Below are 18170 nucleotides of genomic sequence, written 5' to 3'. Positions count from 1 at the left end.
GTATTTGTGAACTGCAAGATTTATTCTTGATTTACTGTAGTGTGGTACCTTATGATTTAACTAAAGTATGTTTTGAAATAAAAAATGTTCCAAGATCTAATTATTGTTTCTTAAAAAAATAAGAAAAAAATTATTACCCCTATGACCGTTTACTGATTGCACAATGTGAACAGGTTTGTCATTCAAACAAAAGGACACCTTTTGCCTTTCAACTTGAATATTTGAATGTAGATATGGAAGGCATAAAGAAAGACAACCAGACCTAATAATTTTGGATTCTCTTCACAATACAAACCCCACCCCCTCCCCCCCCCCCCCCTTTCCTGCCTGCAATGCCTTACCATATATGACTCGGTACTTAGGCATTGCAAAATCCCTTACTCTGCAAATCACACTTTGCACTGCTCAACCAATAAAGATTGTTTTCTCATATTACTTTTAAAGTATTATACCAAATTAACAAATCATGTAGCTTTTTACATAATGAAAAATAAGACCCTAATAAAAATAAGCAAAGTCATAAAAACATAAGAGCATGGTTTTTGCTGATTAGTTCTTCAATCTTGATTTTTAACACACTAAATCAGTTTATAAAATATTGTTTTTGGTTTAAATTACTGACCGTGATGAGGTTTGCTAGGCTGAAAAACAAAATAAACACAAGCAAATCTGAAGAAACCAGAATTGCAGTGAACCTAAATCTGAGGCTTATGGCAGAAACTTGAGGTAAATAGAGCTTGCAAACTATGAGCCTCATGAAAGCTGAAACTGATATATCATAGGAATCCTATCCTATGGTGGTGATTATATTGTTAAAAATCTCAAAGAAAACCAAGGGTTGGATAGGCAAACATGCAAAGATAGAAGGGGAAGAGAATAACATAAAAAGATATGGATCTTTTATGAGTATACCTTCACCCTAAGTTTCAAATAACGGAATTGGGAAGCGAATCGATAATTATCGATTCCAATCTGAGTTGGCTGGAATTGATCGGTGTCGACCAGAATTGGACAGAAATGAAGCGAAATTGGTTGTAATCGCTTGAATCACTCATGGCCGATTCCGATCCGAATTAGTGGATTTATAATTCTTAAAACATTGCCCTCAGCCCTTTCCTTTCCCCACTACCCCTCTCAGAAAAAAAAAAAAATTTTGGCAGAAAGATATGGAAACTATTAATGTTGGATAGGCATATTGTACTCTGACCACTATTTGTAATTTTTCGTTGTAATGGATTTTCAAAGCTTTATTTTATCATTTAGAAAATCTATATTTTCTCAAGCATGACATGTGCGTGGGAACGTAAGGGGTCTACCTATCAACAAAATTTGGACTCCATTCAACATATTACAAAAAATGCACCCACCACCAAAAAAAGGCGGGGTGAGAGAAGTATATCAATCTACTACATCAGCATTTTTCGTGAAAAGGTGAAGTCCTAAGTCTTTTGTTCACATGTTAAGTTTCATCCTAAATAGAGTTTGTCAAGTGACAAAATAAAGCTCTGAAAATCGAAGATTATGAATAGTAGATTGTAGGTTAGGGTTTATAGGCATGCATTGACATATATCGAGATGCATGCCAATACACATGAGGGTATATGGTTGAATTTTGGAGTCTTAAATGCGACTGGGTGAGAGTGCGCTCTGGACGTTTGTCTTGCAATCCTACAATTAACCAAGATGTTTTTCATGGCATAAGTGGATCCATGTCAATGGCCAAATTTTAGTCCAAGGCAAGCATGAAAAGTTGTTCAAACTCAGATTCAAAATTTTAGTAAAATTATCAAAATCTCATAAAATGGAGATGAATATAAAATACAAAATTGCTATCATTTATAATTTTACTTACTTCAGTAAGCATAGTGATGCCTAGAAGGACCCAATAATATATTGAAAAAGGCTCAAAAAGATATTCCTCTACAAGCCAAAAATAAAAATAAAAAATCTACCGGCAAAACTCTGATAACATGAAGTTATCTTGTTCGAAATCTGGATTTGCTATCACAATAACCCATTACAATCTCAAGCTTTGATGCATGAATACAAACCTTTTGCCGATTCACTGGCCAGACTCTTTGCAAGATCTATGAGCCCATTAGAATATCTCAAACATCAAGTAGAACTTCTGGGCATCCTTATTGATTTTTGCCTTGCTTGCAAACAAACTGTTGGTTAACTATCATCACAATAAAACTGGATGGATTCCGAAACTAGTATCAAATTGAAGCCAAATACCAAGGGTTAGATTCTTCTTTACAGCCAGTGAGTACCAGCCTTGGAGCAGTATCAAACATATCAGTTACAGGGAACTACACAAAGATTAAGCTTTACAAGATATAAGTCTACAACATAAGCTGCTGAGCTTGTTTGTTTCTAAAGGAAAGCAAAGATTAAGGAATATACATAAAGCTGCATAAATACAAAATTATTGTCGCAGCCTATTCAATGAGCCAATTGGAAAATAAAAGCATCTCACATACCAGAAGCCAATGGCAAACATATTCTGCCAGAAAAGTGCAATACCAGCCAACTGTCTTGAAAACCCCTGCAGGACTCTCCTGCCACAACAGAAAACCACTGCATAAGATTTCACCTCCTTGTCATTGGATGGGAGAGACTTTTTAACTTCCTGAATTCCCGACACATGGTAACCCAAGTCCAGTTAAAAGGCTCAGCTAGCAAAGAGAGAAATACTGAAGGGTCATTCTGAATAAGCCCTTAAATGCAGAGTCAAGCCCGAAACCGTAAGGCAGCACTCCCACCAGTTGAACTGCAGCAGAGCACTTAATCTAGGAACAAATGTCTGAGCCGGTGCCAATGGACAAAGGCCAGGAAATCAAAGATCTGGAGGCTTAAGCAAGTGAAAGCTATGACAAGGCCATTCAGGAAGCTCTTGTTAATGGAAATGGAATTGAAATTATCCATTTCATTGTGCAACTGACATCTAACTGATTCAGTTTTGTATTCTTCACGAGGAGCACCCAACTGATTCCGACTTGCTGAGATAATACATCAACATATATGTTCCCGAGACACTCGAAAAATGCGACAACCCTTCTGCTCTGGGCATTCATGTGATACCCATGCCGTGCCCTTCCCAACCTTGGAAGCAAAGCCAGAGGTATCCTCTCCCCCAATGTTTGTTCAAATCCATTGACCTTCATGCATGTTACACAGGTTATCTATACTGGTAGCTTGCTTAAGAAGATAATCCACTTGCTCTGCAATATTCATTTCCCTGCAAAATTACCAGAAAGTTTCACCGTCAGAAAATCAAAACCGTCCGAGAACTCCACCCTGAAGGAATCATAGTTACCTGCTTCTACAATATTTCGTTCATCTAGTTTCATCCCAGCACATCTTAGCACTGACATAACATAAGGGTTCTTACCTATCAATAGGAAAGAGTAACAGATACAGGTAAGAAAACCAAGACCAAGAAACATTTTCCTGTAGTTGAGTAAATAAAACGTACTCTATAGTTTTGCAAATTGGTAAGGATATGGAGCTTAGGATTATCTTGCATACCAGTTCTACACACAAGAACCTGAGCTTTTTATCTTTGCATTGGTTAATGTACTTGTCGCTGATTACTCAATAGTTGGGTAATACTATTGCCATACCATGGTAATTACTGTAAGTAATTCTCTGCCATCTTTATCATTCATGCAAATTATACATCACTTCTCAGTGTTTTAACATTTTTCCATATTTTTAGAAAGCAAAATTGGTAATAAATAATCATCATCTTGTTAAGTTGGTAATACCGTTGAGATTCATGTGAGGGGACATTGTTTAAAGCCCATGTTAACCAACAGCCTACCACTGGCCCAGTTGCCTCTCTCTCTCTAACATTTTTTTTGGGGGGGGGGGGGGGGGCGGAGGGGAGTGTGGGAATGAAACATGTGCAACTCTTACCCCTGTTTATCTGACTACTACAATCTGTATGGGAAGCTATATTGAATTTTCATCATAGAAGCAATAAACTATGTTCATCAATTCTCAAGTCACAAGGAGATTTTCAATAACTACTAGGTCAGCATGTCCTCTTGCACTCCATTAAACCATTGAATTCATCAATTATTCCTTCAAATTATGCTAGCAATATAACAGTAAAAAGGGTTGGGTGGGGGGGGGGGGAGGGGGGGAGGCTGAGAAGCTAAAAAGATCATTTTTATGTGTTTCTAGGTTACTAATATCATAAAAGGTTTCAAATTCCTCCATACTAAATGCGGTTGTTTAGTTGTCACTTCTCGAAACAACCACATTTAACACGATGACTAGTGTATCACCAGCTTGTTTAGTCGGTAACACCTGCGGCCGCTCATACTAGAATTACATGATTTTTTGGAGTGGTTTATTCAAGAAATTTGTGGAACACTAGATCTTGGTACAAGAGATAATTTTCATTGACTTTCTGCTATTTTATTGACTAAAAGAAAGAAGAAATAGTTAAAAAAATGAAAATAACCAATCATGGATGGCTGAAAACGCATGGATGCATAGACAAAACATGAACACTATGTCTCTTTAAGAGACGTGATAAAATTAGAAAGCTACATAGGGGCAAAAAAAGACCAAATCAATATTAGAGAATCAACATTCCTCCCACAAAATTCAGCATAAGAATGATGTAGATTGAAGCATGAAGAAGAGAAGAGTCAGGAATTACTCTTCACGTGAACAGTGTCACAGCCCATATTGCCTTGTTGGTCATCTTTCTAGAAGGCCCAAGTTGAAGACTAAAACACTGTTCACGTCACTGATCACGTGAATAGTGTCAAAGCCAAAATTTGCTTGTTTGGGATTGCTTTTTAGAAGATCTTGTGGGCCTATCAAGTGGAGGAAGATTCTATCCTAATGCTGCCATAATTTAGTTTCTATTTTCAGTTTATATAAGGTAGTTTCTAATTTCAGTTTGTTAATATTTTTTTTATAGGGGTTTCTATTTTGAAATAAGGCATCTAGATTTTTAGAAAGTTTCTATTTTTCTACCTTCAATATTGTAAGCTAGCCTACTTCATTAAATAGGCAGCCTTTTTTGTAATAGTTAGGCAGAATTAATGAATGAAGTTCTGAGGCATTCTTGCACTCAATTATGGGAGTAAAACCCCTGTACAACAGCTGGGACAGCTGTGGGTGAGAGACCCAAGCTGAGAAAGCCATCCCCTACCCCCCTTCTTCTTCTATCTTCTTCTCCTACCTGTTGGTAGAATCGTGGGTTAGAAAGAGAGAATGAGAGAATGGAATGACTTGTATTAATTGATAGGTAAGCCCATAACTAGAGGGGAAAGTTACAAGTGACTAAAATAGGCGATGTGGGACTAAAACCCACATAGCCCTCTACTCAATCTCCATTGCTGCTGCTGCTGCTTGTGACTGCAACAAATCTCTGTGAGAACACACTCCGAAGATCAGAATCCATTCCCAATCAACTCCGAAAGCTGCTGTTGTTGCAAACCATCGATTTAAGGCAGCTGCTTGTCACGGCCCTAGATCTTACTAAGCAACCGCGCCGGCACTTAGCACTCACTCTAGCACTAAGTCAGCCTTTCACCAACTGTAGGAAGGGACTTGGGAAGAGAACTTAGAGAACACTAGAGAGACTTTGAAAGAATGCACTTGAATTGCTTGAAAGCTTTTAGTACAAGACTTGATAGCTTGCTTGATTGATTCCTTGGCCAAATGAGGCCACCTCTATTTATAGGCAACCAAGCCTATAATGAATGGCTATGATATTTACATGTGTCCTCTATCCAACGGTGGAGAACCTTCTAGAATAGAGTCTAGAATAATCCTAGATATTTACAAGAATGCTCTAGAAGCTTGCTAGATCTTTCCTAGCTTCTAGAGGTTCTTCAATACTTCTAGAATGAGTCTAGCCTCTTCCAAGTATGGAGAGTTCTAGACCTTGGTTCTTCCTTGGCCCAAGGTCCATGTCAATGGGCCTTGCAAGTCTTAGCCTTGGGCCATAATTAGGCGGGCTGTGACATTCTCCCCACCTAAGTTGGCGACGTCCTCGTCGCGTCCTCCTCGTGGAACCTTCGTATTTGCTCCTGAACCGCCATAGAGAGTCCGCATGTTCCCAACTTGCTTCGCTCTCCGGTAGCTCTTTCCACTTGACTAAGTACTCCCTACTAGGAGGTACTCCTCGCTTCCGCACAACTCGGTCTCGATCATGTACTCAACCTCCTTATCGTAGGAAGTTGTGACACTCATTGGTGCCCTCGTTGACGTTCCACGGCTTGGGTCTTCCATGTCTCCATGATAAGGCTTTAGCATGCTTGCATGAAAGACTGGATGGATCTTGAGCTTAGGAGGTAAGCTCACCTCATAAGACACCTTGCCTACCTTCCTTGTGATTTCAAATGGGCCCTCATACCGACGAACCAGCCCCTTGTGTACCTTCCGTAGGGACTTGAATTGTTGAGGTAGAAGCTTCACAAGTACCATGTCCCCAACTTCAAACCTTGCTGGCTGCCCGTGCTTGTCTCCGCCCACTTCTTCATCTTCTTAGTGGCTTTGTCTAAGTATGACTTAGCCACATCCACCTTCTCTTGCCACTCCTTGGCAAACTTGAACGCCGATGGGCTCTTCCCTATGTAGCCTATCATCACCGTATGTGGCGTTAAGGGTTGCTGTCTGTGGCAATCTCAAATGGACTTTGATTGGTTGCCTCGCTCCTTTGGAGATTGTAGGAGAATTGGGCTACATCAAGCAACTTAGCCCAATCTCGTTGGTTAGCACTCACGAAATGCCTCAAGTAAAGCTCCAACAAACGTTGATGCGCTCCGTCTCCATCGGTTTGTGGATGGAAGCTTGTAGAGAAGTGTAGTGCCGACCCCATCAAATGGCTTGGGCTTTGGTACCTCCACCCTAGGTACCTCACGCGAGGTAGTGGCTCCCGGCCGCCCCCTCCTACACATTGCCCAATCCGCTTGTACCTCATCGATGCGAGCATCCAACTTGGCCAATGCTTCCCATACTTGAGCCTTGATAGCCGGCAAACTCTTCCGTTGGGCGTGCACTATGGTGTTGAGAGTGGTTTGTAGGGACTCCTCGAGCTCCCCCATTTGGCTCACTAGCTCCTCCTCGAGCTCCATCATGTGGCCTTCGAGCTCCTCCCCACTTTGCTCTACAACATCGAGGCGCTCCTTCCCTCGGCCGTGCTAGCTCCACCCGAGCTAGGCGTGGCTCCATAGCTCCACTAACGTCCACAGACTTGTCCTTGCCTCTTCGCCTTTCCTTGGTGGGAATGGCCTCCCCCCACGGGCTGCTCGCCACCATCATGTCTACCACTTCCGATTCGTTAGCCATGATGTCGAATCCACAAGTATCTTCCCTCGCAACCGAAGCTCGATACCACACTTGTCACGGCCCTAGATCTTACTAAGCAACCGCGCTGCACTTAGCACTCACTCTAGCACTAAGTCAGCCTTTCACCAACTCGTAGCAAGGACTTGGGAAGAGAACTTAGAGAACACTAGAGAGACTTTGAAAGAATGCACTTGAATTGCTTGAAAGCTTTTAGTACAAGACTTGATAGCTTGCTTGATTGATTCCTTGCCAAATGAGGCCACCTCTATTTATAGGCAACCAAGCCTATAATGAATGGCTATGATATTTACATGTGTCCTCCATCCAACGGTGGAGAACCTTCTAGAATAGAGTCTAGAATAATCCTAGATATTAACAAGAATGCTCTAGAAGCTTGCTAGATCTTTCCTAGCTTCTAGAGGTTCTTCAATACTTCTAGAATGAGTCTAGCCTCTTCCATATGGAGAGTTCTAGACCTTGGTTCTTCCTTGGCCCAAGGTCCATGTCAATGGGCCTTGCAAGTCTTAGCCTTGGCCATAATTAGGCGGGCTGTGACATGCTGCTCCCTACGATCTGATTTTGCTGCTGTAACTTGGGAAGAGCATATCTCCAGAACCCCCGATCAGAATTGGCTGAGATTTTGAGGGCTTGTCACTGCTACCAGGGCCTATATTCAATCCCTGTTTGGAGCCCAGATTGTTGTTGGTTGGTGAGATACTGTACAATTTTCTACTCCGGAACCCCCGATCAGAATTGGCTGAGATTTTGAGGGCTTGTCACTGCTACCAGGACCTATATTCGATCCCTATTTGGAGCCCAGATTGTTGTTGGTTGGTGAGATACTGTACAATTTTCTATTTTGAGGGCTAAGTTTCTATTTTGGAGTCCCCTTCATATCTCAGCCTTCAGCCATCAGAACTGGCTGAATTTTGGAGCATAGAACCTCTTCAACATCACCTCCACTCGACCTAAGTTTTGTGACTTTCTGCTGGCTGGTTTGGTTTTACTAAGTTACTGATTCTGATTTTGTTTCTAATTTGATGTTCTGCTGCAACCTATCATCGATCCTACTGTAGAGTGGTTCTTAGTTGAACCTCATCTACAATAAAGAGAGTCATTCATTTTGTACAAAGTCATGACGATAGTCCCGACACTGTTATGAATAAATCCTTCCTCTCATTCCAATGAATAAATAAACAGATGAATAAAATATCACAAAAGAGGAAAAGGTGTAAACGTCAAAATTCTTTTATCACAAAAATGGGTAAGTGTACAAAAGAATAACTACATCAATTTTGGTGTAGCTCATTAAAAATATATATATCACGATGACCATACATGGACATTTGTAGTCGATGGTCTTTATGACCATATCTTCATGCCTGCCTACTACTGAATGTCCTCGAATAATCCTATTGATTGTGTTGGAACTCTACACAATGTATGCAGGCCAAATGGATGTAGCTTATTGGGAACTGGTGCAATTCACGAAGAATGTCCCACGTCACCATAGCGTTATCACTAGGCAAAATCTTCTGTTGCTCATCTACAATGATGGAAACCAACAAGGATCAAAGTTATAAAGTGGAATTGGAAAATTACCTCAGTTCCTAGCCACAAAGTTCTTGATATGAACACTGGCAACTTGCCTCAGACCCAGGTCATAATTCGCATTTACATTGATTGGCAATCAATCTAAGTCAACAACCCCATCAAATGCTGTAGGAAATACCAGACCAGCATAAAAGCACGCCAAAATTACATCAAATAATGCCCAATATACGACTCACATTTGACAACTTTCAATAGATCTGGTGCCAAGGGTCTGAGAAACAGGTAAGGTTGGACCAGAAACAACACCAGTTAAACTGTTTGCAGTTTCAGAGACTTTAGAGTGGGCCTTTTTAATAAATTCATCAAATGACACTCTCAGTGAAGAATGAGTTTTTGGGAATCCAATCTACAGGATTGTTGCAATTAATACAATCAGGAAATTTTAAGTCATACCCAGGAAAATAAGTATTCATAACAAGTAATTATTACAAAAAGAAGTAAAGGCACTACAACGGCAAATGAAACAATGTACAAGTGAGGAGGGGAAGTTCCATGGCCAGAACAAGTCTAGACTACAGAACTCAAGTCTAGACCAAAACACAGCGAGGAAAATAAAGAAAACCCCACGGAGAAAAAAGAAAAACATAAAAGAAGACAGCAGATTTAATAATATGCAAACAAAAAGATGATTCCACATACAACAACAACATAGTCTTATCCCAACTAAACGGGGCCAGCCAAATAAAAAAGATGATTCCACATATGGAACAGCAAACACTAAACCTAATACGTCCACAAAAGACAGGCATCAGAAAGGAAAAGGCAAAGGCACGAATGCACATAAGGGTATGCTGAACTATTACAACAAGAGAATATGCAATAAATAGAATACCTCGTAATTACAATAAGCACAGCGTGTTTGTTAATTCTTCAACCAGAAAAAATAATGGTGAAAAAGCGGAACCCATGAATTATCCAGAAAAGACTTTCCTGCAAAAGAATGAGCCAAAGTGCAAACAAATCAAGCACCTAAGTACCAATCCAAAAAAAAGAATAAGCACCTAAGTTACATGAGCCCCACACTACGATGGGCTAAGAATATGATAAAATTAATTCAGTAAAACAACATTCACTGAAAACCTGAAATGGAGTTGACTACCAAAAAATGACACTTACAATGGAACATCTTTCTCTTGGGAGGCTACCTCTTGCCAGGAGCTTATCCACCATTCAAGAATGTCAACCCAGTGGCACTTGAGGATCCACTTGAGAAGCGAAATGACACGGGTTTTCAACAGATTCATATTCATTGATGTTGATCTCCATAGCCACCTCAAGGCCCACTTATGATGAAAATAACAAGAGACCGCCATTTGGTTGTTCATTTCAGGGTCCAATAGATATGGCAGTATGTAATCAAATCCAACAAATTTCTATTTCGCTTAGAAGCAAATGATTTACTCTGAGGACTGCTGCTCAAGCTTTGAAGGCTCAGTAATGAACTGAACAGGGTTCACATGCTTTGGAAACAAACCTCGCTTGAAAATGCCCTCTGATATTAAAGTAGCTTCTTTTACAAGTCCTGAACTACACAACCCATTAACCAGTGTTGTATAGCAGACTTCATCCAACACTACACCTCTTTGAGACATCTGATCGCATATCTTAAAAGCATCTTCCATTTTCCCTTCTTTGCAAAATCCCCATGTCAAGCTATTATATGTGACAGCATCTGGGACAACACCATCATCCACCATTGCTCCTAGAAGCTTTGCTGCTTGTCTAGTGTCACCTATTTTGCAATAGCCATCAATCATGGCAGTGTAAGTGAACTTATTTGGATTTACACCATGTGAAACCATTTCCTGCAAAACATTACATGCTTCATCCATTTGACCTAGCTTACAATACCCACTAAGTAGTGTAGTATAACAGAAAACTTCCGGTCCCAAGCCCTCTTGTCTCATTTCATCAAGAAGGTTCTTTGCCTCCTCAACACGACCAGCACTGCACATCCCATGTAGTAATGAAGAGTATGTAACAACAGTTGGTGAGATGCCCTTACTCTTCATTTCATCACGAAGCCTGAAGGCCTCCAATATATTTCCGTTTCTACAGTATCCTCCAATGAGAATATTATATACAACAGAATTCAACCTCAAATTTTGCGAGACCAATTCATTAAAGAGATTTTGACCTTCTTTCAATTTCTTAGCTTTGCAATGCCCATCAATCATAGTACAATACATTGAAAGATCAGGCACCAAACCATTCCTTTTGTATTCGTTCCAAAGCTCAGAAGCTTCCTCCATTTTACCCATGTCACATAGCCCTTGTATCAGTGCATTGTAAGTGAACATATCTGGCTTATGTCCTCGCTTAACCATGTCTTCCCTCAGCTTAAACCCTTCTCCAACCTTCCCCTTCTGGCAACATCCTAAAATGAGTGTGTTGTATGTGATCCTATCTAATCCCAGCCCTCTCTCAAGCATCTCCTTGAGAAGGCAAACTGCCTCCTGCATGTGACCTGATTGACAAAGTCCATGGATTAATGCATTTGATGTTACTGTATTGGGTGCAAAACCTTTCTCCAATAGTTTAAACCAAATTTCAACTGCATCAGAATGATTTCCTGTTTTACAGAGTCCATTGACCATCATCGTCAGAACCGAATCATTAGGCCTCAAATTCCTTAACATCATCTCCCTAAAGAGCCGAACTGCAGAATTCAAGCTAGATTTTGCACATAGCCAGTGAATAATGGAATTAAAGGCATGAGGATTAATAGAAAAACCACTGGATAACATCTCCTCCAAAATGTGCTCAGCTTGTTCCATCTGACCCACCTTGTTCAAACCCTTAAGAAGTGTATTATAAGTAACTGAATTTGGACTGAGTCCCTTGGACACCATCTCATCCCTTAACTTATTAGCTTCCCCAATATTTCCCATTTTACAGTGCCCATCAATCAATGCGTTATAAACAACATCATTCGGGATAATTCCTTTGGCAGACATTTCTTTCAAAACACAGTTAGCATCATCCAACTTCTCCAACTTCATCAGGCCATTTATAAGAATGCTATAAGTAATAAGACTAGGACTCAAACCGGATTTAACCATTTTCTCCTTGAACCTAAAGGCTTCAGCTATATCCCCTATCTTACATAATCCATGAATAACGCCATTGTAAGTAACTACATTGGGAGAAACTCCCAACTCCTCCATTTTTGAGAACACCTGGGTAGCTTCTTTGACTTTCCCATCTTTGCATAATGCATTAATTGCAATACTATACGAATAAACATTAGGAGAAGCACCTTGACACATTATCCCAAAAACCTCATACGTCCACCCTAGCTCATTTGCCTTCACAAGCGAATCCAACAGGAAATTACACGTCCTCAAAGATGGAAAAATGCCCCGAGTTGTCAAGAACCGAAAGACATCAATAGCACTACCCAAGCCCGCAGTTTTAAACTGAGTACAATAGACATGAACCAACAAATCAAATGTCGAAGCCGCCACCATGGATTCCGATCTAGAATTCAACTCCACAACCGCCTGGGCAATCTCTAGATGCTTGTCCTTTGGGTTCTCAAACAAAGCAGACACCTTACCATCTATCAAACGGATCAAAAGCAATCGAGCAGGTGGTACAAGATTCGACCCAATAAGGATACGAACGAGATAACAATAAGATTTAATCGAGAATTGAAATCCAACGGATTCAGATGCGAAATAGAAGAATCTTAATGTTGTTTTTGGATTGACTGATGATTGGGTGTCAAAAATTAGGCGATCGAAATGATGAGGAGATAAAGAAGAGAGTATTTCTCTACATTTAGAGGGGTTAAAAGATGGGTTTGACAGGATTGATATTACCTTATCTACAAAGCTCTGATCATATGGTGACAATGGTGAAGATTGTTTGGGTTGTTGTTGTTGCTGTTGTTTCTGCTGCTGCTGATGTTGTTGTGCTATAGAAGTTTCGTGTGACAAAGAACGGGCCAAGGACAATGACAGAGCTGGTCTTTTTGATTCAATGGCAGTAGCGATTCTTCTCAAATCCATAGGAAAGTCAGAGAAGGAAACAGATGGGGGGAGTTGCACAGATTGAGATTTGAAGAACTAAAATATCACCAACACAGACGATATGGGAATCGAGGAACTGCCTATCACTTTCAAACGGAGAAGAACTGCAAATTGGTAAGGTAACCTAATAACCTTTCCCTCATAAACATGGCGTATAATCCATTAATAGAACTTAAACTAACTGTAGGCAACTTGGCAGGACCTCTGCCGCAAACGGGCGAGAGGAAATGTTATTGGGAAGGGTTTCAGCGATCAGTTTGGAAATAATAGGGCTGGTTAAAACGCGCGGGCCCGGTCCGACTATCGCTCCAATTGTTGTTCCGGTCCCGTAGGAGTCGGACACTTGAAACCCATCCGAAAGGGTGTCACTCGGTCGGTTCAGTCCAGTTTCGATTGGACTGAAGTGGTTCAGGTCTAGTATTGGGCCAAACCAAAGTTTAATATTGGTTAGGTTTGGTTTGTTTTTTGAATTCGCCTCCTATTCTCATGGAAAATTATATCCTCCACTTCCCTACCCAGCCCAGTTCCCAATGCCTCTAATAAAAGGGGGTGGGCCCCACTCGGACAGATCCCTATTCTCATACGCTTAGAGGTGCACACATGGAATCCACTCAAGTGGGTCCCACATAGGGGTGTAATTTTGGCCCTATCGGCCCAAACCCGTCCTGAGCCCAAACAGGGCTTGGGCTGGATTTTTCAACCTTGAGGGCGGGTTAGGGTTGAAATTTTCAAGTTCGGGGTCAAGGTTGGGCTAGGCAGGAGTTGAGGACTCGAGCTAAGCCCAGCCCCACCCTGTGTTAAAATTTTAAGATTGGACTAAGTTTTCAGGTCCAACTGGGTCCTAGTAAAAATCAAGGTCAATCAGGGCTAATCCGGCCCAACCCAGCCCAATAAGTGTCAATCAGGGTCGTGCTGAGCTAGGCTGAGCCCAACAGCATTGGGCCTGGGTTGAGTTATCTCAGTCCGACCTAGGGCCGGGTTGGGGCTTGGGTTGAGCTAAAAGGACTCAGGATTGGACTAGGGTAATAAAAAACCCCGACCCAATCCGACCCTGTTTCACCCCTAGTCCCCACATGGTGGATTCTAGATGTGTGCCTCCGAAGTGTACGAGAATGGGATCCCGCCTCGGGTTGCCTTAATGGGCCACTGATCAGTCCATTATCATATCGAGTTATTGTCGATTTAGTTTTGGTTTTCATGTTTTTGTAAACTTTTTGGGTTTGGTTTCCGGTTTAAAGTTTCATTCAATATTTCAATCCATTGGTTGGCCTGGTTAAGTTTTGACCGATTCATAAATGCCCAATCCAAAGCCTAACCGAAGAGGGTTCAATTCAGATTTTCTCGATCGGTCTGGCTAAAAATTGACACCACTAGAGATCCATAAAAGAAATTGAAAAGCCTTAAAGAAGCTTTAGGACTATAGCCTATAGATAAAACTGATGAATTTGAAAGAAATTTGATATTTGAAAGGGATCGATCATGAGGTGTTCCCTGATCATATAGGCCTATAAATAGAGCTCAGACCCGTGAGAGGAGAGTGTCCAGAGGATCTTTATCCCCGACAATTTTTTGCCCGTTCATTTTTTGCAATTCCTCCCATAGGAAGGGGGGTGAAAATGACCACCCTACCCCCTGCTCGGGTGGGATCCACCCCCTATTAGAGGGACTTGGGGAAATGGACCAGACAGAGAATTGCAAGAGATAATTTTGTGTCAAGACATTCGGCTTGACTAATACCCCGGGCACACAAATTCACCCCTACACACAGGCACCGGATCAAAAAGATGTCCTAAAGAGGAGGCCATGTCCATCAAAGGTGTTTGCGAAAATCTTAATTACATCTTTAAGGGCCTGGCTGATCATGAGAAACCTCCGGACAAGTAAGACCAGAACAGATCTCCACATGGAAATCAATAGCGCAGTACAAGCTATTGATGTAAAGTGGGAGGATTATCGACTTCTAATTATAGGGGGGAAGAGCATTTATGACCCTAGATGGGTGTACTTTTCCTTCACTCACAATGTAGGAAAACTTCTCAAAATAGATATATACCATGCGTATAACAAAACCTCTTAAAGAAAACCGGTCGAAGTCTTGGGCCTAAGTTAGTATATGATTGCCCTATACCAGAGTGGCCAAGCAAAACCTGGTTCGTTAAAGGTCTGTACCAGATTTTCTTGGTGATGCTTGGCCAATATTGACCTAACTTATTTTAGGATTACTTAGAAGGTCTTCACTATTGTGATTTTCTTATTGACACCTTAAATAGTTTCTAACCTTATTTTTCGTGCAAAACAATATCAACTTTTGAAGATGTTCTAAAATAAATATGGGCATGAGATCGCTACTTGGTCGCATGATCTCTACACCAGCGTCTAAGCCGATGGGAGAGCACACCTTAGTATCCACTTAGGGGGTAGGGGCATCATTTCACTGGGCCATGTGAGAGGACGTAAGGGGCACCACCAAGCAAGGATCTTTTTCCCTATAAATGTATGATTTTTGTCAGTTAAGTAGTGACACGAAAAATCGGAAACTTCTTTTGATTGCCCCCTTGTCTTAGTCCTAAAGTTTATTTAAATGGGGATGAAAAAATAATTGAAAGTGACTTATCGTTCGCCATGTGAAATGACAAGATTTAACCCCCAATAAAAAATAATTGTGTTATACTAAAAAGGGGGAAGGGGAAGGGGAAGGGGAAGGGGAAGAGAGAGGGGAGGGGGAGGGGGAGGGGGAGGGAGTAAAATTATAATTTCTCTTTCACTAGTTTCAATAAAAAAATTTCTTTAAATTATTTTTAAAAACCCTTATTTTACCCGTCTTAAAGAATTTTTGGAGAAAATGCAACCCATAAATACAAATAAATAAGGGAGTAGGAAGAAACCATGTCTATCTCACTCAATTACTTCTCTTGCAAACCTCCTTATGTTGAATCCCTCATCCTCTTCTTTTGATTATGCTTTTAATTTATTTTTCTTCAAAAATTTAGAAAAAAAAATTCCCACGCAATCAATGTGCAAGGATTCAAAATGTGGAATCAAGTATCGGATTGAAATCGGTCTCGAAAAACCTAGAATTGACACCTAGATTCAAAACCTCACTGATTCTAGTGTTTTATGTGAATTGACGTAAATTGAAACCAATCACAGTCGATTCCAATCTGAATAACTCAACCGAATTGATTCTGAATTCTCATCATTTATATACCTCATGTGAATGATACCATTTCTCACACTGTCATTAGTGTAACATGGAAAATTCCCCTACGTTGGCCTTGTTGGGAATCATTTCCCAAGATTCAATTATATTTATTTTAGTACTGACTCGGTATTCCACTCGGATCGGCTGAGCAGCGAGTGAATCTATTTTCCGAGTTACAACGGTAGCAAACAAAGCCTCTTTGGTTTTCCCGCGGGATTTGGGAAACTCACAAAGGCACAAGAAGCATGAAAGGTTTAAGTTACCCAAACTCCCCTAAGCCCTAACCATTCCAATCTAGGTCTTCTTCTGCTTCTTCTGCTCATAATAATCTCTTTAAATCGCTTCACTGCATTTCAGGCTAAGGTGAACAAGTCAGAGGTCCTCTTCCATTTGAAGGATTTCATTAATTTACAGTGAAGTAGAAGGGATTTGATTGCTTGGAAGCAGGAAGGTACGTATGCTCTTTCAGTCTCACTTTGAGTCTCCTTCGAATGTTAATTGTCTTTCTTTTCTTGCTTGCTTCTCTAGCTTCTCTGTGACTGGATTTGAGATATTAAGATATGATAAATAACGTTCATTTGAAGTACCAATTTGAGTGTTAGCTTGGTTGCTATGTGTGTTATTGTATAACTATTAGGTTTTGAGTTGAGTCTATATCCTTGACCGACAGACCTGGGTAATCTTCAAAAGTTTCATGGTGATGAGGATAGATCTTGCAATTGTTCGTCTTTGACGAGGAATTCCTAATAAGCACTACTCATCAGCTCCCATTGTCTGCATCCGAGGCTTTTGTACATACTGTTTAGCAATTCTTTAGCATTAGTTACAGTCAATAATTAAATTATTAGACTTTTTGTCAAGTAATTATGCATCAAATGTTGTTATGAACAAAGTAGATCAGATGTAAACAAACCCTGTTGACACTGCTTAGCTTGGATTTTATGGCCATCTTGGTCATTACAGTAGAAAATCAGGATTACCAGTCCTTCCCTGGCATAGAAGCTGGTGCCAATGAGAAAGAGGGTAGGATAGAGTTCCTACCTAAGGAAATGTAGCATATGATTTCTGTCTCAAACCATACTGCTAGGGAAAATGATTGTCAATTTGGCCTCCAAGTGATAGCACACTCATTTTTTAACTTTTGCAGAATATAGAGTAAGTACTAAATTGTGGTAGTTTGTATGCTTCTAATTCTCTACTGACTCCTCTGATATTCACCAATTGATACTAAGTTTACTTTTCAACTTCAGGATGCAAATGGGAGTTTATCAGACATTAAAATCACTTGTGTTTTTGTTTTGGGTGAGTACTTGATATTTAAAGATTTGTTAGAATAGTTTTCTTAGTTACCGTATTTATTGCTGCCTCTCCATGTACTCCTTGTATGCATACCAATGTTTCTCTTAAGCTCGAAATTATTACTTAATTTGGTTTTGATAATTGCTCCTTTTTATTGAATTGTTGTCTAGTATTCTGTTGGATTGGGCAAACACTTCCAGACTTGTGTTTAGATGGAGAAAAATTCTTATTAATTATGTTAAAGATATCACTACTAATTCAGCTAATCTCTCTTTTATTAGAGCCTTTGTTTCTCTTACCACATCCACTTTAGTCTTCCCCAACCTGTTCTCATCTCTTGATTGGGCCCATTAAGTTTGTTGTTCAATCTCAGCCGGCATCATCCACTCTCTAATCTCTGCAACCGTTCCCCAAAAGTACCGCTGTTTCTCTTACTTGTGCTTCTTTCTCTCCAAAGCCCTGATCATACGGTTGGTTTTGTTGAAAACTTTGCGGCATTAGAACTTGAAGGGGTTTTCTTAATGGATCGGATGAGATGTTGGAGATCTTTCTTACCTGAGAAGAGCTTTTCTTCATGCCCTGAGCTTAGAAGGGGTTTTACACTCTCAGAGAAAAGGGATGGTTGATACTGTTTTTGCTGATAAAGTCGAGAAGTCTGTCTTGTCGAATGTTGATAGACTTGGGCAGTCAACTTGGACAGA

The 18170-nt window shown here is 40.5% G+C and overlaps 1 protein-coding gene and 1 long non-coding RNA gene across 2 annotated transcripts; both read right to left on the bottom strand.

Moving 5' to 3' along the window:
* Positions 1 to 3328: 3328 nt before the first annotated feature.
* On the bottom strand, positions 3329 to 10065 carry LOC122645944. The gene is made up of 3 exons (XR_006330540.1): positions 9936 to 10065; positions 9767 to 9903; positions 3329 to 3394 (listed from the first exon to the last, which is right to left on the bottom strand). It is a non-coding gene; the product is annotated as an uncharacterized LOC122645944 (long non-coding RNA).
* Positions 10066 to 10316: 251 nt separating this feature from the next.
* Positions 10317 to 13001, bottom strand: LOC122645939 (pentatricopeptide repeat-containing protein At4g19440, chloroplastic). The gene has a single exon (XM_043839357.1). The coding sequence runs from the start codon at positions 12945 to 12947 to the stop codon at positions 10332 to 10334; it is 2616 nt and encodes an 871-aa protein (XP_043695292.1). The 5' UTR covers positions 12948 to 13001; the 3' UTR covers positions 10317 to 10331.
* Between the last annotated feature and the right edge of the window lie 5169 nt (positions 13002 to 18170).

Source organism: Telopea speciosissima, chromosome 11 (genome assembly GCF_018873765.1).
Source record: "Telopea speciosissima isolate NSW1024214 ecotype Mountain lineage chromosome 11, Tspe_v1, whole genome shotgun sequence".
Lineage (NCBI taxonomy): Eukaryota > Viridiplantae > Streptophyta > Magnoliopsida > Proteales > Proteaceae > Telopea > Telopea speciosissima.
The sequence above is the reverse complement of the archived record's forward strand: the minus strand, read 5'-3'. Positions and strand labels throughout refer to the sequence as shown.